Here is a 25,265-nt window from a genome sequence, read left to right as displayed (position 1 = left end):
TCAAAAGCATTTGGAATTTGGATAGTCTGGTTTACAGAAGACATTATGGAAGAGAAGGGAAACTGGGACTCTTTTTGTACATTAAGAATATTCTGGTTTTCCAATTTTTAAAAAGGTTTGCTTTTTGAAGGAGTCTATGAATTGTTGCATTGTTCTCTTACATGGCTAAAAGATAACAGCCTTGAGTTGTGGTAAGAATCAGCAGCTTAAGCTGATAAATACAAAGGAAATTTGACAAACCTGTTAACGGTGTTCCAATATCATCAGCAATCCCATCAAATTGAAATTCATTCCAAGACTGGGGCCGGTTTAAATGCGTATCAGAATGAGAATGGCCATTTGAGTCCAGAGATCCTTGCTGGTCGATAGATGGAATAGAAAACTGACGACCATATTCTACAAATTTAGTACCATAACGCGTAGCAGCAGCACGTGCAGCTTTGGCTGCCTTCTTAGCAGATCCATGTAATGTTTCAAATTGTTCAGAGGCATTACTTAGGGTCTTTGTCAAATTCATTTTTGATACTCTAGGACTAAAATTACTAACTCGTGAGAAGAAACTATTAGTTCGACGAGGTGTTTTCTTAGCTAATGCTAAGTTTTCTTTTGAACCAGAATATGAGTCCGTGCTTTGAGAATCTGCGTCTTGTTCTTCATTCAAAGACATTAAAGATGAACTTCCTTGAAATATACTTTTGTGTTGGGTTCTCTCCACACTTTCAATGTGTCCATTAGGCACAACAACCTCATTTTTACCTACTTTCACAGTTTCAACATCAGAGTCCAGTTCTGTTGATTCGGACTCATTATTTTCATCTAAAAGATTTACTTCAAATGTTTTAACTGTTGTATTTGAAATATCGTCTAATACAGATAAATCAACTAATAAATCTGCGTTATCTGTAACAGTAGAACTAACAGTTCTTTCAGAATTGACATCAATTAATTGATTATCATATTCTATTGATGTATCAATTAGATTAGTTGTAGGTATCTCATCATCCATTATAGAAATAAAGGCACCTTTATTGTCAATACTTTCTACAGATTCTAAATCTTTCTTTTTAGTGTCTAAATTTTGATTTAGTTCTTCAATTCCATGTATCAAGTTTTCCATTTGAATTCGTTGTTCAGGTGTTCCTTTAGTGTCAAACTGAAGTCCATTCCAGTGTTCTGGTTTCTTCCCGTCGGACTGACAACGTGGAATAGGAAAGGCACCCTCCGAGGCTTCTCCATTTTCTTCTTCATTTAAAGAGTTTCCTAAAAGTGGTGAGAGCCTTAATTTTGGATTTGAATTTGCAAAGCCTTCAAGAATTTTTGCATCACTACCAAACAGGTTGCTCCTGATGAGATTAGATTCACCGTCCAGGCTATGCTGACTGGTAAGATAGGACGCGATGGTTGCATTACTATCACCACTTGTGCTACGACTTCTATAATTGCACTGACTTGGACTTAGATGGCTTGAATCGCCCGTACTTAAATGGCGTTTGCGACTAGCACTGCATTTGACTGCTTCTTGACTTTCAAATACACTATCATCTAAGGTAGTGTCTACAGAATCATGACCAGTAATTAAGAGCCCTGCTGAACTGCCTGTGAGAAGGGAATGAAAAATCAACAGAAAACAATAAAAGGATGGTAAAAATTAAATCAAAAGAAAATTAAATAGGGTAATAAAAAATATTTAAAAAAAAATTAAAAAATCAACAGAAAACCATAAGAGGATGGTAAAAATTAAATTAAAAGAAAATTAAATAGGGTAATAAAAAATATTTAAAAAAATTAAATGCCTGTTGCATTTAAGTGATAAAAGGATGTCTTATATTCACTTTAGTAACCTTATACAATAATAACAAACCATATTTTATTTGTATTGGGCACTCATATGATGACCAATGATTGGTCAAAATTGGAACCTGACATGTGTATGCACTCATTCACTACAGCAATGAATGATAAACATTTTCCAAAATATTGTGTAGTTAAATTTTGGTGGAGTTTGGAAAATTCATTTTTTTAAATAAAATATGGTATTCATAATAATTATTTTTATAAGGTTACACATTTAGAACATAAGTTATAAATAGCATGCATGGAAAAATAATAATTAAGGTTGTAAAAAATCAAAGGAATGAAAATAATAAGATAAAAAGTAAAAGTTGAAAGTAATAAAGAGACTAAAATAGGCATACAAGAATAAGCACTAGCACAGTTAAAGCATGTACAGCAAAAGCTATAAACAAATATAGTGCTGTAGTCATTCTGCCTCTAAGATGACAGAGAAGGATTACGCTTTTGTGTAAGTGTAGTAACCATTATAAAATATGGTGCAAACTATAAAGCAACAGTGTGATAACCAAGTTGAATAGCGACTAATGACAGTTTTACACACAGCAATGAGTGGCAGAGTGATGTCATAATCCTTGTGTCTGTCTGTACAAAGCGTTCTCTTATTAAATGTTGTATTTATAATTTAATTTTAATACAAATTATTACATAATAAAGAATATTCTTTCTAGATTATCTTGAATTAGGCAATTGAATTATTTTAAAAAGGCAGAAAAATAACAAAAACATAACCGATTTCCAAATCTAAGTTAGAAATATTGGTAGTTTTTCTATAGTACTACAGTGTATAAACACAAAGAAACACAAAATCTAATAACAAGGGCCTGTTTTTATAATGAGTACATCAGAATAAAACAGTTATCGGTCAAAATTCCAGCGTCGTCTTCAAGGAAAAGTTGAATGGACAGAAAGACGTTATGTGTATATAATATACATAATGAAATGAAGAAATCAATTTTTAGTATAATATATAACATGAAATGGAATTGAAATGAATTTTGGCCGGAAAAAAACTATCCAACTTACTTGTACTACTTCCAGTTAAGGTAGCCACACTGCTCATACTAGTATGGCTGGGCTTGACATTACGAACTATTGAATGTCCAACACCAGGGATATCACCCAGTATTCCTTCCACCTTAGATGGCTTAACACTTTTCACAGAATGTTTATCTAACAGGGAGTGAAAGCGTGTTAAATCAAAAAGCCTCTAAATGCACATGCAAACTTAATATTGCGTAGAGTAAAGCACTTTAGAGAAGAGAAGTAAATTTAAGAAAATGCAATTGGATTTTGTATATTGAAATTATATAACGCTTTGTCATTATGTAGATATAGTTTATAATACAATTTAAGTATAACACAATTAACTATATTAAAAGAGTATTATTCATGTTAATATAATGTATTTTCTATTTTATAAAATAGTTTATTAGGAAAGTAGTGAATTCTTTTATTAGTTTATTATTGTATAATATCAAAATAGTTATATTAATTAATAGTCAGCATAACTATAATTTAATATAACAAATTAAGTGTGTCACAAGTCTTTTTGAAATACTTAAAACAGTGTCATGCATACAGTATATTAAGAGGTGCAATTTGCATAATTTTTCAAACAGGTGGCTAAAAAACTACAAAATTCATTAAATTATTGTGAGTATTTAATACCTTATGTTATATAATGTGAGGTATAGTTTGTTTATCATAAAAATCAAAATACATATTTACAATTGAACTACAAAGCAACCGATCCTAGATGGAATCTTTTGTCTACATTATCACTTTAAGACATTGCTAGGCAAACAGTAATGATTCCCTAGGCAACCGAAAATCATTTGTTTATTGAATTTATCTACAGTATAACTGATTGATGAAACACTTTTTAGACAATATACATGAAAATACATTGTAATAGTATAGTTTGCATGATAATAGGGAGGTTTCGCAACCTTACGAATACCATAACGAAAACGGATACGTCACACATTTGTGAAACTTTTGAGCTGATCCCCATTTCATATTCGTAAAGCGTATTCGTGTTGACAAATATCACCAGTCATACTCGTAACTACAAAACGAGTATAGGTTTTGATCTATTTTGCACATTTTGCATTTGAATCAGGAATGATTCCTGATTATAATATAATTATACTTTTATTTAAAGTAATTTACTAAAGTAATTTACTAAAATGTCAGGTCAATTTTGATAAATAGCAGTTTTTAAAGTTCTCACTCGCTTTGATGTTACGCTAGGCCTTGGCAGCCAAGCACCAAGCAACACGTACCTGCGCTTCGCTCAAATTTACCGCAGTCATATTTTGGACGGCGCCCTCAATATTTCGTTGCCATGGATTTTGACAGACTTACGAAAAACGAATACGTGTGTGTGACGTATCCATTTTCGTTATCGTATTCGTAAGATTGCGAAACCTCCCTATTGTAAACAAAGAATTCCATGACTGCACACATACACCACAAAATCACCATAAATAAACAAGACTATGAAACCAACATCTATATATACATAGCACTCACTGAGCGTTATTGTAGCGTCATCTTCGTTAGAACTCCTGTCCATTAAGCATTGAGGACTTCGGGATGGACTAGCTGGTGAACTCATCTGCAATGGGGCCATGGTTGCATCAGGAGAGCCAAGCAGATCGGTACTACCTAGGCTTTCGATCATTGATGCGTATCCCATATCTGAATTTCCTAGAGAGTAAACAACACACACACACACTTCAAGCTTCCATCTGACAATGTTTGGTTTTACATACTGTATTTATTCGAATAAATGTGAATTATGATCATTATGGAAGCAGGTGCAAGCCCCAAGAAATTAAGTAATAGTTTGCCGACAGCATGCTATTATGGTAAATGTCATATAGTACAATGCAGTGCAAAGAAATTATTAAATTGTCCTTTAAAATTACCCTTACCTGTACCACATTTTTCCTCTCGTGTTAATTTTCCATCAATATCAATTAGTTGAATCTCTGGTTTAGATTCCCCAACAGCAATATCAACATCGACGCTACTGCCACTACGCGTGTCTGTTTCGCTTACCGTATCCCAGTTAGGCCTTTTGAGACCTTGTCGAAATCGTCCTACTGCCATTATAACATTACGTAGCTTTATCCATTGTTGGTAAGCAGTGAATGATGACGCTGGCCATGGACTTTCTAAAACCGCCTGCAAAAAGTACAAATAACCATTAGTCATGAATAATATTATTTGTCCTATATCCTATAGCAGAAGTGGCCACAGAGTATCATCAACACTATAATTGTATTCAAATATAAATAATGATTATCCCACGCCCAAAAGTAATTTAATTTACTAAAATGTGCACAGTAACGATTAGGCTACTGAATCTAGCATTTGAGAGGGACAAAATTGTAGGCAACGGTTTTCCAGTTTTAAGTAAATGTATATGTTGTCCCGATAGGCTAGGCAATCTATCAAACAAAACAGCCCAAATTGAAACAAATTGCAAACAGAGATTTTTCTTTTTTAAATGGTTATATATGATGAGGAGATCAAAATTTGAGCATCCCGATGATATGCAAATTAAATATCGCAAAAACTACTAGTCCAAGAGTTTATTTTTTCACTAATTTATTCAAAATGTATATATTTATATTTACTCTAATGAAACAAAAAGATGACCGAAAGTACAACATTTGAGCTTCGACCCCATTTCTCAATGTTTGCATACACAATGTGACTAAAATGTCTGTAGAGACTTTATTTTGCCCTCAAATGACCCAGACATAGGTTCCTAATAGCGAGCATAGGACCACTTTGTAATTCCCATAATCACACCTGTGTCACACACCTCGAAAGTATACAATAAGTAGTAAAAATTAAATAAAATATGCAAATAAGGAGGAAAAATTACAGTTGTCCTATATCTCGAAAACCACTAATGCTAGAGAGTTGATTTTTTCACAGCCGTATTCAAAATGTACATATTTCTATTTGCTCCAATGAAACATTTTACAAAAAATTGACCGGAAGTATGACATTTGACTCTCGACCCCATTTCTCAATATTGCATATGAAACTAAAATGTCTGTAGAGATTTTGTTTTGCCCTCAAATGACTTAGATACAGGTTTCTAATAGCCAACATAGGACTGTTTAGTAAATCTCAAAATCACACCTGTATCACTCACCTTCCAAGTATGCAAATTATTAGTACAAGTTACATGAAATATGCAAATTAGGGGGTGAAATTACAGGTTCCTATATATCGAAAACCGCTAAGGCTAGAGAGTTATTTTTCCAAGAACTTGTTCAGAATGTACATATTTATATTTGCTCTGATAAAACATTTTACGAAAAAATGACCGGAAATACAACAATTGACCCTCGACCCTATTTATCAATGTTTGCATACATAATGCAACTAAAATGTCTGTAGAGACTTTGTTTTGGACTCAAATGACTTGGATACAAGTTTCCTGAAAATATGGGTTATATAGCTAATTTGTATATGATGGCGGTGGATGACGGAGGTTTTACTTGTTTTATGTGGTCAAGACAACATACATTCATTTAAAACCGAAAACCTTTGCCTACAATTTTGTCCCAGTTTATCATATTTTTTAAATAGATTCAGTAGCTTACTATGGGATATACAGGTAAATGGTTAAAGTTTTAGAAACATGATCTTAAAAGATATAATATTGTCTCCCAAAACATTAAACTAATAACAACTTGAGTAGAACCATTTGTAGTTTTAATTAAGTTATTCACTTCCACAGAAAAAAACCAGAATAAAAACTGTCATTCATGCAGCCATGCCACTGTCATTTACATAACATTGTTTTTATCATTTAGAAAAAAAGAAATTTAGAAAATGTCATACAAACCTTATTATAGTAGCCATACGTAGATGCATTCAAAGTGATTCCATTTTTCTTCATCTCCATAAAGACCTGTACAGCAAGAACAGGTTGACAGTACTGTCCACATAGCTGCATTATAACCCTGTAGCACACTTCATCAGCAAGAGTTAGATTGTATGTCTGCATTTTCTTTAATACAGTAAAAGCAGTTCGAAGTGCTCTGGTCTTTGAGTGACTGGATTTAACGTAAGATGGCAGATGTGTGAACCATATACTATAGCAATTACCCATTAAACATCTACACAGAATAAAACATATTTCAAGTCAATCACTTAATTTTCGTGAATTTATCAATAATTTCCCTTAAAGGCCAGGTGCGGGCAAAACATTTCTATTGATCATACATTCCAATAATTATCAATCTATAGTTTCCCCTATGTTTCATAATTTTGGGGATTTTATTTGTGTTACACGAGCTTGTTGAAAATAAGCACTTTCTTATCAGTGGGGGGATAGTTCAAATTACACAGTAAAATCTCTATTCTTTTGTACACAAATTTTGTAAATAGAGAGGCATTTTAAAAAGCTATGAAAAATAAACGGTGTGGTAAAAAATGTTATCAGATGACTAAATATAGGTAATATAACTTGAATATTACATTTTTGATATTTTTATTCAACTTCAGATTTTTATTTTCATGCTATAGCAAAAATTATCCACCGTATATCCACCATCTTTTTTTACCATCTAGGGAGTCACCAGACATGTTATTACATTAGGTTAACTACCTAATTACTGAAAAAAAGTCTTCTTCAAATTTTGTATTTGACCATTTTAAGAGAAATTCATGTTTTTTCGTCTTGATTTCTGTTACAAATATTTGATTTATGTACAATTAACCAAATATTATATTTAAAATTCATGCCTGTACCTGAGCTTTAAGGTAAATTGGCATTATTAACCATTGCCTAGTTTTGGTCTGCCCCAAGCAGCAGTGAATCATAAAACATGTTGATGTTCACAAAGGAGCTTGATTCTCATTAGAAAGAGGAAAAGGGAAAGACTAAAGCTATTTAAATTAATATAATTGTTATGAATTTTATATTTCGTTTCTTGTAAACACTGCTTATATCGCAACACAACTGTGAACCAGGCTTATGCTGACTAACAAAAGGTGGAATAGAATCTTAACATTCAGCTAGGCCTAGTAGTAACCAAGTCTCAACCACATAGGCCCAGTCAGAGTTCTGTCAGGCTAAGATGATGTACTGTATTGTATCTATACAACATATTATCTATACAACTGCTTATTAAAGAAAATATATATATATATATATATACCCAATCTGCAGACAGTACTGTTTCGATCTTATTAGATCTCGTCAGTGCAGCTCAGGTTTCGAAATGAAATGTACCGCAGAACTGGCACAATATATAGGCTGAGCCAGGTATGTGGGACATGGTACACTGATTATATATATATATATTATAGTTAAGCCTAAAAACAAACAAAAATAATACATACTTTGCCCATTCTTCTGGTGATGATGCCTGTTTCTTTGCCAATTCTAAAGAACTCTTTATTTCTTGTTTAGTTCGTCGTGGTACTGGACTTGTTGGAATGCTTTTGGTGCTTCTACCACGCTTGAGTGGTGTTGCAGAAGATGTGTTGTAACAATCACTGTTTAACCTTGGAAAAACATTGTAGCTGTAAAATAAAACAAATTATGTTATTAGTAAATATGAAATAAAATGCTGAAATATTATTATAGTCTTTTTGCAAATCAACTTTAAAGAAATTAATGGATATAGCAGAAAATCTAGTTTAAAATTTGAAAAGACCAAAATAACATAGCGTTTTCAGAGGATTTAAGGACAAAATGTTAATTTAAAAAATTAACCAGAGAAAAAAAATACTGTAAAGGCCAATTTACACTAGGACGATAATAATCGACGATAAATAGACAAATATGCATTCATACATAAATAAAAAAATATAAAACCTTTTAATTTTAGAACAATAAATTAACCATCTATGCTTACTTCCATGAAAATGATATTTTCACACATCCAATCAAATGACGTCATGATTCATGCCTGTTCATAAGATAAACCAGTACTCTTCAAAGGGTTAACTAGTTTGCACACGAACCAGAACCTTTAGTGTTTAGTTCTTATCTGAACTAGTTCTATCACCATAAAGGCCTACTTACCCAGAGGAGTGTTAACGGTAAGCGAAAATCTGCGTGCTTGCCCCCACATAAAATATGTATCTATATATATTTTTTTTATGAACAAATTAGGCATAGAACATTAATTCTAAACCGCCCAGTGATATACTGAAATGTAATTAATTCTCACAGATTTCCACATCTTATTGTTTCAAATTAATTATATTTTTTTATATATATATTTGTAAAATGAGCAATGAATTTCCGAAAGGATTAATAAAAGATAATTTGAATTTGAGCGGGTAAATGTAAAAAAATAACATAGATTCTATCCGATTCCGTTTACTGCTAACGCTCATCTGTGTAAATTGGCCTTATGGTAAACAAGAGCCTCAAACCTGTGCCAATTTTATGGCAGCACCTCTGCACTACCACTTGGCCACTTAACTAATTAATAGTAATGACAGGTAGTGTATAAACCTTATAATTTATCATTTTTTGAAACCTACCTATAACCATTTTCATCTTCATTGCCTGTAGGTTCAGGAGGTGCAACAAACACTGTGTGCTCACTGTTTAGCGACGAGTCTTCAGTTTCAAGTAATTTGATTTCTTCTCTACCTTCAGAATCAACCTATGAAAAATAACCTCTTAAAAGTTAAAAATCCACAACATTTGAGAATATAGTGTAACAGGATACAATGGTATTTTTCTATATTTCCACTAACTTCTCACACACCTTTTAAAAACCCATAAGCATCTTCGGAGAGATGCTTTTATATATAAACACAACAGGCAAAGAATATTAATTTTAAACCACCTGGTGATATACTGAAATTTAATGAATTAATTTGTAATAATGTATGTACAGTATATCATCTGAATGTAATATTTTATTCCTCACCTTCCTTGTGCAATCATCAAAGAAGTTAAAGATATCATCATTGTGAGACACAAAAGAACGTTCCTCAATGAAGCTCATAAACATCTGGGTCTTAATGAATTGCTTAAAAAATGCATGTGACATCTTATCTCTACTTTTGATAAAACCTATCAAAAAGAAATAACACAACAACATGATATTAAAATCTGTTTACACGTTCATAGCGAGTTATTCTTCTATTTCTGGCTCATGTGTCAAGGAAATAAAGGCTGAGAATTAAAGGAACTACTTCAAAGTAGATTTGCGTCAGGGAGCTTAGTTAAGTGGTCAAATGTTTGCCATACCCTTGCAAAATTCAATTAAATTCATCTTTTATTGGTCTAATTTATATAAAATAAGGAAATATTTGTTAATACATTGTAGTTAAAATACATCAACTATGTTAAAAACAAAAAAGTTAATCTGTTTTTGGAGAATGGTTAGTTCCTCACAAAAAGAAATGTAAGATGATGTTAGTTCATGGATATCTCCAGTGTTATTGATCAGTACACTCCTGACGGTGGCCTCCTAGCTGTCTTTGTTTCTCGATATGTTTGGGATACCACAATTTAATTATATTTGTTTCCAACTTGCTTGTCTTTGATATTTGTTTGTAACTTGGTAATAATTGAATCACTTGATGATCTTCTTGTTAAACAAGAGTTTTTTTTAGTAATTCTTAAATTCTCATCCTGTAGTTCAATACACACTTGCTTCCTTGGGCTTAAATCTAACCCTATCTGAAGCCTGGAGGTGAACGCCAGACTAATGAGTTAAGCTCCGCTTGAGAATTCTCAAATGTACAATAAACAAGTAGAACAGATGCCAATTTGTATGTTTTATCTATATTCATTTGCATTTATTAAACTGAACCTCAAATGGATTTTTGATATTCTTTCATTTCAAAATAATGTTTTGGGGGCCATTAGGTGTTACTCGAAGGTATATTGTTACAAAATATAAATTCGCCCATTTAAAATGGGGTACTGACATTAGCCTGGCAACATTGTCCGGGATACAGAGCCGTGTGCAATGATGCATATTCCATATCATACTGTATTTTGTGTATAGTTTTTTTTTCTCTTTTGTGGGGCCAACCCACTTTTATTTCATTCTTCATATTACACATTGTAGTTATATATAGAAATTGTATAAAATATATATATATAAATAAAAATTAAAATAAAATGTAATTTTAAGAAATACAAGTTAATAATTTTCTTTTTACGTTACCCCACTTCTTTTTTGCCTTGTTTATGTTACAAGCATATTGATTCTGTATAAGATTTTTTAGCTCATATCGGAACAAGTTCCAGACGACTTTTGATCTCATTTTTGAATGCTTTTCTAATGATTTAATAAAATTTGTTTTATAAATACAAAAAGTAAACAGTGATAATAATTCATTGACATTTTCACTTTTTGTTCCAATAACAATGTCTAGCCAATCATGTACGGTTTCTTCAGGTGTATAGCATTTTAGAATCATGTTATTGAATTTTGTCCATACTTTTTGGATACTTTTACATTTCAAAAGCATGTGCTTGTCTGTCTCAATTTCATTTTGGCAGTGTGATATTTTCCATATCTTCATTCGTTGTTTACATGCCAGAATCCGATGTAGCAGTTTAAAATTAAATTGTGCTACTTTTGTTACATGTTTCATGCTATATACTTTTTCTAACCATATTTCATTCCACTTAAAGTTCATATTTCTAAATTCTGTTTCCCATTTCGATTGACAAAATGGAGTAATAGATATATTGTATTTTGTGTATAGTTCATAATATATACAGTCAACTCCACCTAATTTCGACTTAGAAAAATTCGACTTACAAATAAAAATTACACTGTAATGTATAGGAAAGAATTGAGACTTTCATAAACATTTGACTTAAGCGAATTCGACTTAGGCGGAGTCAACTGTACTCTCTTTAGTTTTTAGTATAGCAGAATTAGATAATAATATAATAAGATAATTTTATTCTTATTTTTTCACGCTGCTGCTCTAGCCCGCTACGTCCCATTAGGAATACTCAATCAGAAGCTAAAGCAAGCAGCAGTTATAGTTCTAAGGACAGACAGTTTTGTGAAAATGGAAACTCCACTATAATTTATTGATTCCAGCTGCTACAGTAGACCCAAAAAACGTCTGGGAAAGAGTCTATTAGGACATGTCATGCTAAAATTACAAATCCCTAAGCATTTCTGGTATATTCACTGTCAGATATTCATTGAATTATTATCGAAACAGTCCATTAAAGTTTGTGTTTGTAATAGGATACTTCACAATTGAAATATCTAGGGTGATGAAGTGACCCCCAGATTTGACCTTAGCAATAAAATTAACTAAAGTGACAGAAATTGAGTATTCACTTCTGTAACAAAAAAATAATATTTATTCACATATAAAAAAAAGAAAAGAAACCCAAAAACCATTGTCTGACAGACAATTTAAGTATTTGTTGCTTTAAATTACATTTTTTTCAGGTAAAATAACTATTATGTGACAATAAAATGACACATTCAAAAACATTTAAAATAAAAAATATTTTTCAATAAGCGAGCAGCGTTTTTTGTAAGAAATATTTCTTGTTTATGTTCTTTTTTTTGCCAAACCCATAGATACCACAGAGTTGCACAAGACTATCTTTTGGGGGGTCCTCAAACACTTTTTTAGATATGGCCCAAAAAGTGTCTTTAAATGATAACTTTTGAACCATACTTTTTTTAACCCAGTTTAAATTTTTTAAATATATATTGTGTGAGTATTGTTTCTTTTAATTAAATATTATTTTTCGTAGGTATACATTTTTTTTAAATTCTAGTATTTAAATTTATAATTATAATTATAAATTGTATTTTAAATGATTTTCGAACAGCTAAAAATAAGAATTAAACCCGTGCTTATTGGGCGTTCGTTTCCATTTTGTGCGTAGATTCGGTCGCGCCTACCAGATAAGTTATATAGGCCTAAGCCTAACGCTAAATTAGTTTTACTGCATAAGATGATTTTAATTTACCTGGGCCATCAAACCTAGAGGCGGCATCTTTGGTCCTCATGTTAGGTTGTTGTGTGATTGGCAGTAGATATTGTTGATACCCCTTCAGCATGGATGCCATGAAAACAAGGAATGCCTCTTGGATGCATAATTCCATGTGAGCCTGTAGAATCAATTATGTTTATTTCATTACATTATAGATGTATAGAGATATCCCAAAGTTGTATTATATTGTTTTTTTTAACTACTTGGCTATTGGTACTTTTTTTTTTATCCTATATTTTGTGATATAGAGAGCAAAAATTGAATGATAAATTTTCATTTGAACCTTAGGATCTTGGGTGAACTTAGTGCTCCACAGGTTTTGCAACATGTTAAAGTTCACTGACTGACTCTAAAGCTCTATCAAACTTGTGACAAAAAATGTGATGTGCCCATATATGGATGATGATATCATATCACTACCATGTTTGGGCACATCACACTGTTTTGTCAAACTATTTTTATAGTGTAGACAGAGCTTAAGGTTTTACAGAAATTATCTAGCGACTTACCTGTTTCTTTTTGCGACTAAAATCAAGGTCAATGGGTGCTATCTCAACAGCCAGATCATCCGATACGCCATCCCACACGTTGGATTGACACAGCTCCACGTACAAAGTTTCCAACCTTGTGTGTAAACGTCTTGCCAGCTTCTATTTAAAAAAAGTATAACAAATTATATAATAAAAATGACATAAAATAAAGTTAAAATTATTCTTGCTAAGTATGTTTGATAAAATAATAGAAGAATTAAAGGATGCGAGTTACAAAAGTCCAAATTAATTACAAATAAAAATTTGTTTTCTAACCTTTGGAAGCATTTTCCAATTTTGTCCTTTTCGGTCGTCACTCCTGTGATAAAAATAACTGTGTTTATACAGTATATAAACTTATAAATTAAAAATGAAATGAAAGTATGATGCATATAGTACAATGATAGTTTAGGTACTATGTATTCATTTTTAAAGAAAATAAGAAACATTGAAAATGACATTGTAATATGTGTAACAGACCTCCCATCTTGGAAAAATAAAGTTATTATTTGAATTTATTACAAAAATTGACATCTATAATAGTAAACATAGGTATGCCAGGCCCTAGTATTAGTAGAAATTATCAATGTTATACATTACGTGATATTTTTTTTCAAATCAAAACAAAAATACAAAACCAGGGGAAGTTTTACTAGGAGAACTGCAGATACAAAATATCGGGAGATGAAAAATTAGTACTTGAGTATGTTTATATCTGATTGGATGTATACAGATTGCAGACAACAGGCTAAGCTGTTACTACATTAGTTTATTGGTGAACTTTATTAAAGTGTTCCCTTAATAGAGATGCGTCCTGAATTGTGGTGTCCTAAAGGGAGGGACCTACTACAAAGTGTCCCCTTAATAGAGATGCGTCCTGAATTGTGGTGTCCTAAAGGGAGGGACCTACTACAAAGTGTCCCCTTAATAGAGATGCGTCCTGAATTGTGGTGTCCTAAAGAGAGGGACCTACTACAAAGTGTCCCCTTAATAGAGATGCGTCCTGAATTGTGGTGTCCTAAAGGGAGGGACCTACTGCAAAGTGTCCCCTTAATAGAGATGCGTCCTGAATTGTGGTGTCCTAAAGGGAGGGACCTACTGCAAAGTGTCCCCTTAATAGAGATGCGTCCTGAATTGTGGTGTCCTAAAGGGAGGGACCTACTACAAAGTGTCCCCTTAATAGAGATGCGTCCTGAATTGTGGTGTCCTGAAGGAAGGGACCTACTGCAAAGTGTCCCCTTAATAGAGATGCGTCCTGAATTGTGGTGTCCTAAAGGGAGGGACCTACTACAAAGTGTCCCCTTAATAGAGATGCGTCCTGAATTGTGGTGTCCTAAAGGGAGGGACCTACTACAAAGTGTCCCCTTAATAGAGATGCGTCCTGAATTGTGGTGTCCTAAAGGGAGGGACCTACTGCAAAGTGTCCCTTTAATAGAGATGCGTCCTGAATTGTGGTGTCCTAAAGGGAGGGACCTACTGCAAAGTAATAATTCTTAACAAATGAACAGTAACAGTTTGAAGCTTGAGTGATTTACAGACACTGTAGATTCTTAAATTGACTGCAAACTTTTTATTCTTTCCGCTTTTTTGCAGTAAGTTACTTTGATTGTATTTAAAGTAATACATTTTTTATTTTTAATAGCTAGAGTAAGAGAATCAGAGTGAGAGTATATCAGAATGAGAGTATGTCTTTAACTAACATTATCATGCATGGCAAAACAAATATTTAAATTTGACTTACTGCAGCAGACTGTTGGTATCGATATCAACACAAGTCACGTCAGAGGGTGCTTCATAATTGTCAAAATAACGAGAATCAACACCTACGATGAACGGAAGTGGCGCACTGAGAACACCACACAGGGTCAAAGGGCAAAGTGGAATATAAGGACACTGCCATAGAAATGGAAATATCATCTGGGAAAAAAATTTTAAAATACATATCTTAAAATTTCAATGGTTAAAAAAATTTAACTAACTTTTTACTGTGAATTACGACATGACTACTTGAAAATGACCTATTTAACCAATGGTATATTGCCAGAAAAGTTACATTTTTTCAATAAAATGTAGTATATGGGTAAAACAAGCTTTTCCAAGCATTAGAAATTAGGAACACCCAAACAGGCTAATAGGGCACATAGTTGATATTATGGTTATGAAACATAGAATTACTTACTCCATAAGCACTAAATAAGGAAATGTTTATATAAGACGGTAAATTATTTCAATAAGCATCAGGGGGTAAACAATACAAATTGCAACAGGATATTAATAATGAAACATACTATACTAAAACACATGATTAGTTAATTAAAACCATAATGTTATTAATTACCATTGATACAGCTTCTGCAACACTAGTGAGCAAGGCTGGTCGCAGAGAATGTAGTAACATCTTATGTTCTAATAAAACATACACTAATAGATTCATACAATTATCTGGGCCTAGGTTTCGAAGTAATGCACAGAAGGACGCCCCACTCAGAGGTATTGCTGTCATCCTAGGCTGCGTCAGTATCATTTGATCATGTGCAAGCTGTAATACAGAAAACATATTCATTTTCAAGAAATTCAAATATTAGACTTTTTAGTGGATCAGTGTATACATATATGGACATAAAATAGCTCAATTTCATTACAGCAGAAACAGCACAAGTTTTCAGTAACCGGTTAAACGGCAACCTGAAAATAACGTAGGTTTAGAACACCATTTAACCAGTTATCGCTGTGAAACTTTTATCTGAAACGCCAAAAAAAACATTATTTGAAACAAAAGAAGAAAACTTACTGGAACTAGAATCCTAGGTCTCTGTGGTGTTGGAAATGGAACCTCATGAATAAAGTGTGCAATATATCTGTGTAATTAAAGAAATTAAATTAAGATATTTGTGTAAATCACTTGGACCAAAAAAGGCATTTAAATTAGCTTAATTAGCTGTTTGTATAATTTTGATTAAATAATGGGAACATCTCTACAAGACGTGGAATCGTTGGAAAACACAGAATTAGCCTAGATGAGTTTCAGTTGTCTGTCGAAGTTTCGTAATGGTATCACTGCCTTTCTAACCTGGCTAGGCCTGTTAGTATTAGGCCTGTTAGTATTAGGCTAGACCTGTTAGTATTAGGCTAGGCCTAGGTGCTATAGTCTTGCTAGGCCTAGGATTATTTGGTCGTTTGTTGAAATAATTAACACTACAGTAGGTGTGTTTATAAAATCCATATAAATATAATATTTAATATATTATTAAAAACCAAATGTTACTGTTTCATTTTCAATCTGATTCAAATGATAGGAATCTATTTAGATGTTATATAAAACAAAGAATGAATGTTTTATATTCGCCTCGTTGAAATATAACCTTTCATCATTCACCTCTTGCCATTTTATATATATAATGGTGATAATAACAATGATCAGGTTTTTGTAAACATGTAAAGAATTTGCTGTCATGCAAGGCGAATCATCATCAAAAATAAACCTGTATTGTGTGCCGTCTATAACTGATCTATTTTGCATCCAAAATTGAAGCAGCGGATTACTTGAATAAAAGTTATAGCAGCTGTGTTATTATACAGATATTTCCTGATTAGAGGTGTATTATAACATTTGAGATCTTCCAATTATTTTTTTCTTGACAATATAGTACTGGACCTGGTTACAAAATTTGGTGAAAATTAGGAAGATGGATTAATACATTCTTGTCTCTAAACATTTAAAACTAACCTTTCAATTGGTATTTCATGAGGGCCTGATATTGACAAACGGTATAAAAATGAAAGAAACTTCTTAAATGGATCAAAGAATGGCCAACGAGAAAGTAGACAGACAGCCTTATTTGTATTGATACTATAACCATCTTCTTTCTTTTGCTTTATGTTCAAGGCTACTGCTTGTTGAGGTGTAAGGCTTTCTTCGGGATAACTTTCATAAAATGTAACAGCAGCACCATATATCTAAAGGAAGAAATGGTAAAATCAATCAATTGCTGAAATTTCCACTTGGATTGAGAAGAATAGCAAGCCTTTGTTGTGGTTCCATTAAGAGCCAACTCTATGTCGTAGCGACACAAATAACATTGTATAACCACAGGTTGGATCCGAATAAGCATATGCAACCGTGTCGAAAATGATCTTTTACGCCGCTTAAGTCAGTCTACAGAAAATCAAATCAGTTTGAATTCAAGTAACAACGTAAGGCAAATTAGGCAGCGATCCGTCCTATTTTGTAGGGCATTTTCAACAAATTGAAACGTCGCAAACATACATATCTAATAACTGGTTTAACGTAAACAATTGTATACAGATAAAAGGGTTGACATATAAATTGTGGATTCAGATTATACAATATACATTATTGTGTGTTCGCATGAGTTGTTGTATAAGCGTTAAACCATACCTTTTCACCAGAGCTATCAGTAAGAATGAATGTTGAGAACACTGGTAATGGATGCATTCTATCCTTAGCCCAGCATTCAATCACAGCCCCCATGGGTAGGCAAAACCTTGCCACAGAATCTGGCAGGTTGAACGATTCATGGTCTTCTAATGGATATCGACTCAATGTTTCTAGAAAAGAACAAGTTAATGGCAGATTTTTTATCATTGAATAATTTACAAATAATGAAAGTTTAATAGTTGGATGGTGAAAATATTTCCCCGAGTTGAAACATTGACTGTCATGAGTTGAAAAATTGACTATTTTCAACTCGGCTGGGGCTAATTCCAAATGATATGTGATGCGTAATTAACCAATCAAATTGCAAGAATACAGTCAGATATGTTATATAATATAAATAGAAGTATATAAAATATATTATTGAAACTTTATGTGTAGTTTGTAGTGTTTCTTATTTACTAATTGTCAACTTAACTAAGTAATAACTTGTAAATTGTATTTTAAGACCGCTTATATGTTTTATAAACCAATAAACCAATATTTAACAACGACTAAAAAAAAGAGGTTGACACAATTTTTACCTGCTTGACACGTAACTGAATCACTTTTTATAGCCGATTTCTTGTAGCACATGTACACATCTGATCCAACCACTGCACCTTTGTTTAAATTCTTGTTAATTTTACAAAATGCATGCGGGGGTGATTCTCCCTAAATAAATGAAAAATAAACATATTATTTGTACCAAATTCAAATAAAGAATATTAAGTAGCTAATAAAAATATGTAAACATATAAAATTCATTGATCTTTTTACCATATTTATTCAAATCCGTCAGGGGCATTTATTGTTCAGGAGGGTTTTTAGGGGGCACTTACTCGGAGGAGGTGTTAATTCGGAGGAGGCGTTTATTCGGGGAGGAATTCATTTTTTTTGGTGTAATATAAAAAATACAACACAATTAATATCAAGAAGTGATAAAATACAGTAAAAATTGTATCAAAGTCATTGGTAAATTGTAGATCATGTCAATGAATTTTAATACAAATAGAAATGTGTTGTAATACAGTATTTTGTATTCATATGGTGCGATTATGTGAATATCATATGGTGTGATTTGTGAATATCATATGGTATGATTATGTGAATATCATATGGTATGATTATGTGAATATCATATGGTATGATTATGTGAATATCATATGGTATGATTATGTGAATATCATATGGTGTGATTATGTGAATATCATATGGTGTGATTATGTGAATATCATATGGTGTGATTATGTGAATATCATATGGTGTGATTATGTGAATATCATATGGTATGATTATGTGAATATCATATGGTGTGATTATGTGAATATCATATGGTGTGATTATGTGAATATCATATGGTGTGATTATGTGAATATCATATGGTGTGATTATGTGAATATCATATGGTGTGATTATGTGAATAATATACAAATAATGAATGTTTATGAGTGCAATGGTACAAATAATGGCACGAGGTGAATGATGAAAGGTTATATCAACGAGGCAAAGCCGAGTTGATATAACCTTTCATCATTCACCAAGTGCCATTATTTGTACCATTACACGAATACAAAACATTCATTATTTGTTTTATATAACATCTAGACGTTTTTTTTTCGTACACAAAAATGTTTCAAAAAGTACTATTTAACGATCGTTGAATAGTGCGTACTATTGCACGCCATGTGACCCACATTCGTCCAATCAAATGACAGGAATTTATATAGGTGTTATATAATAGTTCCTATGACAATACAAACAAACCTTATTTGCAAGGATAACACAAATATCATATACTGCTAGAGCATTTTGTGGCGATGTAGTGTGCGCCCTTCTATATGTAATATAAGCACGCTGGCCTCCGACGCCTATACGACTATTGTTTACATTTGCTGGGTGACCAGTAGGTGTCGTGCTGATTATTTCACATCCATTCATTACACGTTCCTTTCCTTCATATAAAATTCTAAATGGAAAAAGTGAGATCAAACATTTAAATTATTTATTGGAAGATAATTTTCATACCAAATGTTTTTCACAACAGAAATATGAACCCAAATTTACAAGGGACAAAATAACAAGGTCTAAAACTATAAAAGACACCTGCAATAGTTTACATAGGAACAGTCTAGTCATTTTGATGCACTAAACTATGTTTATGGATGCGTTCAATGCTGTAGCAAAAATGTGTATAACAAAAAAACATACGTTCTCTGTATATAAAATCTGTGAGAATTTGTAGTAGAAATAACTGCCTAAACCATTAGGGGTTATGAAAGATAAATCTTGATAGTTGTACCACATAAATAGTATGGTTGCCAGGTGTGGGTTGTAGTGATTGTGTAAATAAATTTCAAGTCTTTCAACTGTAATTTGAGTAATTTATAGGTTTGCATAACCTACCCAATATCAGTGAGTGGAGGTTTGTCAAATCCTCTTTTGATGCAGAGATAAATGTTCGGACTGCCGATGCAGCCATGACTGAGGTCTGCTGGGAAACCTGTAGGTGTGGTTTCTATACAAGTAAATCCAGCAGGTACCTACAAAACAAAAATTGAATTGAAATTTGTTAGTACAGCAATAAAATTTATAGTAAAGTCTCATACATACCTTGCAAATATTTGTGTTCTTAAAAATTATTTCTTTTATATTTTTATTTTAAATATTATATATATTTCTCAAATTACTACATATTTTCTTCATTGTTCAACATCAATAAACATACTGTCAGAATTATCTAAATTAATAATTGAAATGACAGTAACTATTTCTTGATATCACTTTCCTGAATTTTAAAGATATACACTAATAAAAGGCAAAAAATAACAGTAATTTGACATGTTTCATGTATAAACTACGCAACCTCCTCTGTTGTGTACCGCCATGACCGGATCTAACAATACCATGCCGGGCCACCAAATTATAACAGTGTTTAGTCTCGGCAGCCTACCAACTAATTAATTACACCTATCCTTTGAACAGAATAATAATTATATTTTATACTTTCGTTTTGTGTTGCGCGCACATCTAATTCACACAGCAAAATTTTTCTTTAGCGTCTTTTATTTTCGTAAAGTCTCAGCAGTCAAAAGTAAAGTCTAAAGTTTCATATCAACTATTGCTTAATTTTTTAGCCTACATATATTTTAAGGTAAAGGGATAATGTATAACAAATCAATGGCCGTAAAGTCAATAGTTCTGATTTTATTCGTGATACAATTTGTTTTTATTTTAATAAGGTTTCTGCTACTATAATATAAAATATAATAATATCTATAATATTAAAGGCAAACACAACAAGTTTGTCCTCTATGCACGCTGCGGTACAACCTCTGATTGGTGTGAATTTTGCACTCAACATTAATCTTGCAACAGCAGAGATGGTCATGGTCTATATAAAAAGTTCGTAAACCAAATATTTATTAAATTATGACTTATACCGGTATTATTAAATATTTTTAAAAATACCTCTGGTTCAAAAGGCTATGAAATGTGGAATTCCCAGAGGGCGTCATTAAGACTATAAAGCAGGAACTTAGAAAAAAAACGGCAGCATCACCGTTTAGAGTGGCGAGTCGATAGGGTAGGCAACATTTTTAAGTAAAAGAAAAGCCATGTGGTCGTGGATTATACTTTAGTTCACTTCCATTTGTAATAATGTAGGCTATATGTAACTATATTACATTTTTATAAAATTTGAAGTGTGGCTACAGTATTTGTTATGAGCACCGTTTCCGCTGCCAAAAATATACCGTATATACGGTATTCAAAAAATACCAAATATCAAATACAGTATTTACTTGGCACCAGAAACAGTGCCTCACTCGAAGACAAAACATTGAAAATTAAAACCAAACATGACTTTACTATATTCAATTTCATATAAATAGACAATACTGTCATTGTAATGTTTTTTAATGTGTTTTTAATAGCTTCATTTTCATCAAAGAATCTTTTTAACAAATCTTTATTGATTGTTGAAATGTTGGTTTGCAGTAGTTTTCGGAAAATAAAATTGTCTAATCAAATGAACAACAACCGTGTGCAATATGCTGTAGAATGTTTGTCAATAATCATATGACAATATACCATCTGTTGATTACTATTATTAATCTGAATTTATTACATACAGTAGGATAATAAAGTAATAAGATTGTTCTATCTATATTTAGATTTGATATAGCCAATCAAATCATAAAGTTTCATTTTCATAATGATTGCATCATGTTTTGTGGTGTCTATTAATTTGTTTCATTACTAATAATACAATACACTATTGTGCTACAAGTGCTATTTGAGCCACTACTTCAATGACATTATTGAGTATTGTCTGGTTTATAAATCATGATATTAACAAATACTGGCATGAGTATATAAGCCCACTCTGGGATAACACATGAACCACAATTTATAAGGAATGTTCATACTACATAGTTTCTATTGAGCAGTTTTGAGCGGTTTTGAATACCGTTCTTTTCAAGAATGGTTTTTTCTTGCCAGCAGAAAAGGGTCTCCACAAAAAAGAACCGATCTTAAAAACGGTTTCTAAAAATCCAATTAATTCCAGAGCAATTTTTAGCAGTTTAAATGTGACCCCAAAAACTGAACTCTGCTGCACTGGGACGATTGCGGTCAACTTGCAGTCAAAACCGCGCGATATGACATACAGTAGGCCTAGTCATTTTTATTCTCTAGATAGTGAGTATTTTATTTAACTAAAAATGTGGACCAATGCAATTACGCGGTTTGTAATAAATATGTGGGAAGAAGAAAAGATGAGGGGGAGGCGGAAGAAAGACTGACATGTTTATAAGAATATTGTAAAGCGTGTGAAAGACGAGTTCAACTTGACAATATCGGAGGGTGCGACGTACGTATACTTTAACCAAGGAACAAAATAGAATTTCAGGTAATAATGGATTGCCTGCCGCTTCTATGACGAACTGGATCCAATTCTTGGGAATCGCGCTATGCGAAAAAAAAAGAAAACATGACCTCGATCCAATCGCGCTTCTACCTAATGAACTGCATTGTGGTATATAATAACGTCATTCATAACAAACGCACATAGACGGAACCGGTTTTATTGGAGTAAAAATTGACCTGCAACGCGATCTTTATTTATAACTGCCAAAACCGATTTCCAAGAAAACTTTTTTTTATTTTTCAATAAAAACAGGCCCTTATATTATATTATCACTGATGTTTCTTATCTCTCTCTCTCCTGTATTTTTTGCAACCATGTTAAAGGGCCAACTGAGACAAATTTACTTCTAGGCTGGTCCTCATTTTATACTATGTATTATTTGTATGGCATTTGATGAAATAAATGTTTGTTGAATTTGAAAGGTAGACTTAAATATTATTATACAATGACGATAAATTGATAAACATACATTTTTCTTACATAAAATTTAAAGTTTTTATTCTAGAACTATACAGCATAACCATTTATTCTGCCTTCGATAAAAATATTTTCAAAAATCAATCAAATTATGTCATAAACAGTAAAATTTATATTCTAGTCTCATACTTTTTTAGAATCAGATTTTGTATTGTCCTTTTTAAATGATCCGATTCTAGACAAACTTTCTAATACATCTCTCCTAAAAATAAACAAGATAACAAAAATAGTGGAAATGCCTGTGTATATTTGCATAGGCTTGAATCGTGTCTAAGCAGATGACTGTGATGTCAGTAAACATGAACTATAAAGTTCATAATAAGGCCAAAAGAAAGGTTATGTTGGCATAAATGGGCCCAAAAATATAGGGGTAGAAAGTAGGTAATTTTTTTTTATCAAAAAAGATTTTAAAAAACTAACTTTAACTTTACTTTAAAGACCCCTTCCCTGCAATTTTGGACGTTTTTTGGAAAATAATACATATATATCACTTTAAAAACATTAAACCATGTCATTCCTTGTCTTAAATGTACGTTTTATGGTAAATTATGATAAAAAGTGAGAAACAATGCACTACCTAAGTAGCTCGCGGCGATCGACCTCTCGTGGACGGTCTTAGGCCTAGCCTAGCTAGGCTTAGTTTTGTAGGCCTAGCTGGTAAACATCGGTAACGTACGAACATCGTACGCTACCTATATACCTAGCCTGACGTTGTATAGTTGCTGCATTAATTGTCTTTCTATTTTTGCCAGACTCCGTTGATACAAATTGGGGAAAACCCGGTATTTTCGCTGAAAAGTTAGGAGTCTTCCATTTGTTTTGGCCTCACGATTGATCGAAAAGTGGGCAAATTACAGGTGAAAAACAAAAATATCCATCCGCGCGCAATGCATTTTGGGATTTATAGCGGGCCGCTATAATTATTAGAATCGACTTATTTTTCACATTTTTAACCGTTTAAAGACGAAAAAAGTTATCGCAATAGGACCATATAGTATTATTTTTACATTAAATATAGTTTGTGATCTTAAATTAGATCTAAAAAACATAGGGAATGGGGCTTTAAATCTTTATTTTTATTCAGTATTAAGTATTTTATGGTCTTAATTGTGGAAAACCAACATTTGTTTATTCTTGAATTTTGTTTTTTTTTAAATATATAAAAATGTTCATATTTGTAGGGTCCATTATGTTGCGCCAATATATTTAAATTAAAATATAGTTCCAGGAAGCCAAGTATTTATTCAGCAAATAGCCCATTTACTACAGAAGATCACCAATGAAAATAAAATTACTTATTTGTGCAGTGTTTTCAATATTGATCTACTAAAATTGAATACGCATGCAGGGGCGGATCCAGGATTATTTTTGCGGGGGGGGGGGGGGCACACGCGATCACAGGTAGCAAATACACTGGGCGAAGCCCAGAAAAAAAAAAGCATTTTATGGTGCTCGAGATCCGCTAACGCACTCTGATTCGATCATCTGTAAAGGGTCTTGCACACCTCACTTATTCACAGTTCCGAACTTCAGGGGGTGGCAAAAGTATTTTTCCCAAAGACTTTCTATGAAAATCCGAGTGAGGGCGTCCTATTTCATCCCATTTTAGGGGAGCATTATTATGAATATGCATTTCTGCGCTCGCCTTCTGAATGAACATTTTAGTACGCTGCGCTTTCCGAATGAATTGCCGATTCTTACAAATAGGGAAGATATCGCTTTGTTGTAACTACGTATTGGTCCCTGGATGTAGGATGACTCAGATATCGACGCCCGCGGCGGCGTAAGCTGGGCCAACTACTAAATATAGAATTGTAACTTTAATTAATTCGTACAAAGGGACACCGCCAGGGTAGTGCGTAACTACACGCTTTGGCCCTTGTAACTTGATACAGTCTAGATATTGACGCTTGGACCGCAATGAAAATAAGTTTGGATCGTTCACCTTTGTTGCCGGCCTCAAATCCCTCCCGCTCATTGCACACGCGCCTATTGCTCTACTACTAGGCCTAGTCGTACCAGATAGAGAGTACTACTACTCTAGAC

General features: G+C 32.7%; 1 protein-coding gene across 7 annotated transcripts in view; it reads right to left on the bottom strand.

The window, feature by feature from the left end:
* LOC140062868 (C-myc promoter-binding protein-like) overlaps window positions 1-25,265 on the bottom strand; it is a 56,145-nt gene that overhangs the window by 11,894 nt on the left and 18,986 nt on the right. Inside the window, exons 3-21 of one of the 7 annotated variants that reach the window (XM_072109245.1) lie at window positions 20,219-20,355; window positions 19,580-19,781; window positions 18,358-18,487; window positions 17,777-17,946; window positions 17,105-17,334; window positions 16,169-16,235; window positions 15,716-15,916; window positions 15,119-15,294; window positions 13,654-13,711; window positions 13,357-13,497; window positions 12,824-12,965; window positions 9,783-9,928; window positions 9,388-9,512; window positions 8,233-8,415; window positions 6,731-7,004; window positions 4,794-5,046; window positions 4,390-4,566; window positions 2,878-3,024; window positions 241-1,596 (exon numbers count right to left, since the gene is read on the bottom strand). In XM_072109245.1, coding sequence (XP_071965346.1) covers window positions 241-1,596; window positions 2,878-3,024; window positions 4,390-4,566; window positions 4,794-5,046; window positions 6,731-7,004; window positions 8,233-8,415; window positions 9,388-9,512; window positions 9,783-9,928; window positions 12,824-12,965; window positions 13,357-13,497; window positions 13,654-13,711; window positions 15,119-15,294; window positions 15,716-15,916; window positions 16,169-16,235; window positions 17,105-17,334; window positions 17,777-17,946; window positions 18,358-18,487; window positions 19,580-19,781; window positions 20,219-20,355 — 4,315 coding nt within the window. The remainder of the gene's footprint in view (window positions 1-240; window positions 1,597-2,877; window positions 3,025-4,389; window positions 4,567-4,793; window positions 5,047-6,730; window positions 7,005-8,232; window positions 8,416-9,387; window positions 9,513-9,782; window positions 9,929-12,823; window positions 12,966-13,356; window positions 13,498-13,653; window positions 13,712-15,118; window positions 15,295-15,715; window positions 15,917-16,168; window positions 16,236-17,104; window positions 17,335-17,776; window positions 17,947-18,357; window positions 18,488-19,579; window positions 19,782-20,218; window positions 20,356-25,265) is intronic. The other 6 variants (XM_072109246.1, XM_072109247.1, XM_072109248.1 and 3 more) reach the window with 6 other exon arrangements.

The sequence above is a fragment of the Antedon mediterranea genome, chromosome 11 (genome assembly GCF_964355755.1).
Source record: "Antedon mediterranea chromosome 11, ecAntMedi1.1, whole genome shotgun sequence".
Classification (NCBI taxonomy): domain Eukaryota; kingdom Metazoa; phylum Echinodermata; class Crinoidea; order Comatulida; family Antedonidae; genus Antedon; species Antedon mediterranea.
The sequence above is the reverse complement of the archived record's forward strand: the minus strand, read 5'-3'. Positions and strand labels throughout refer to the sequence as shown.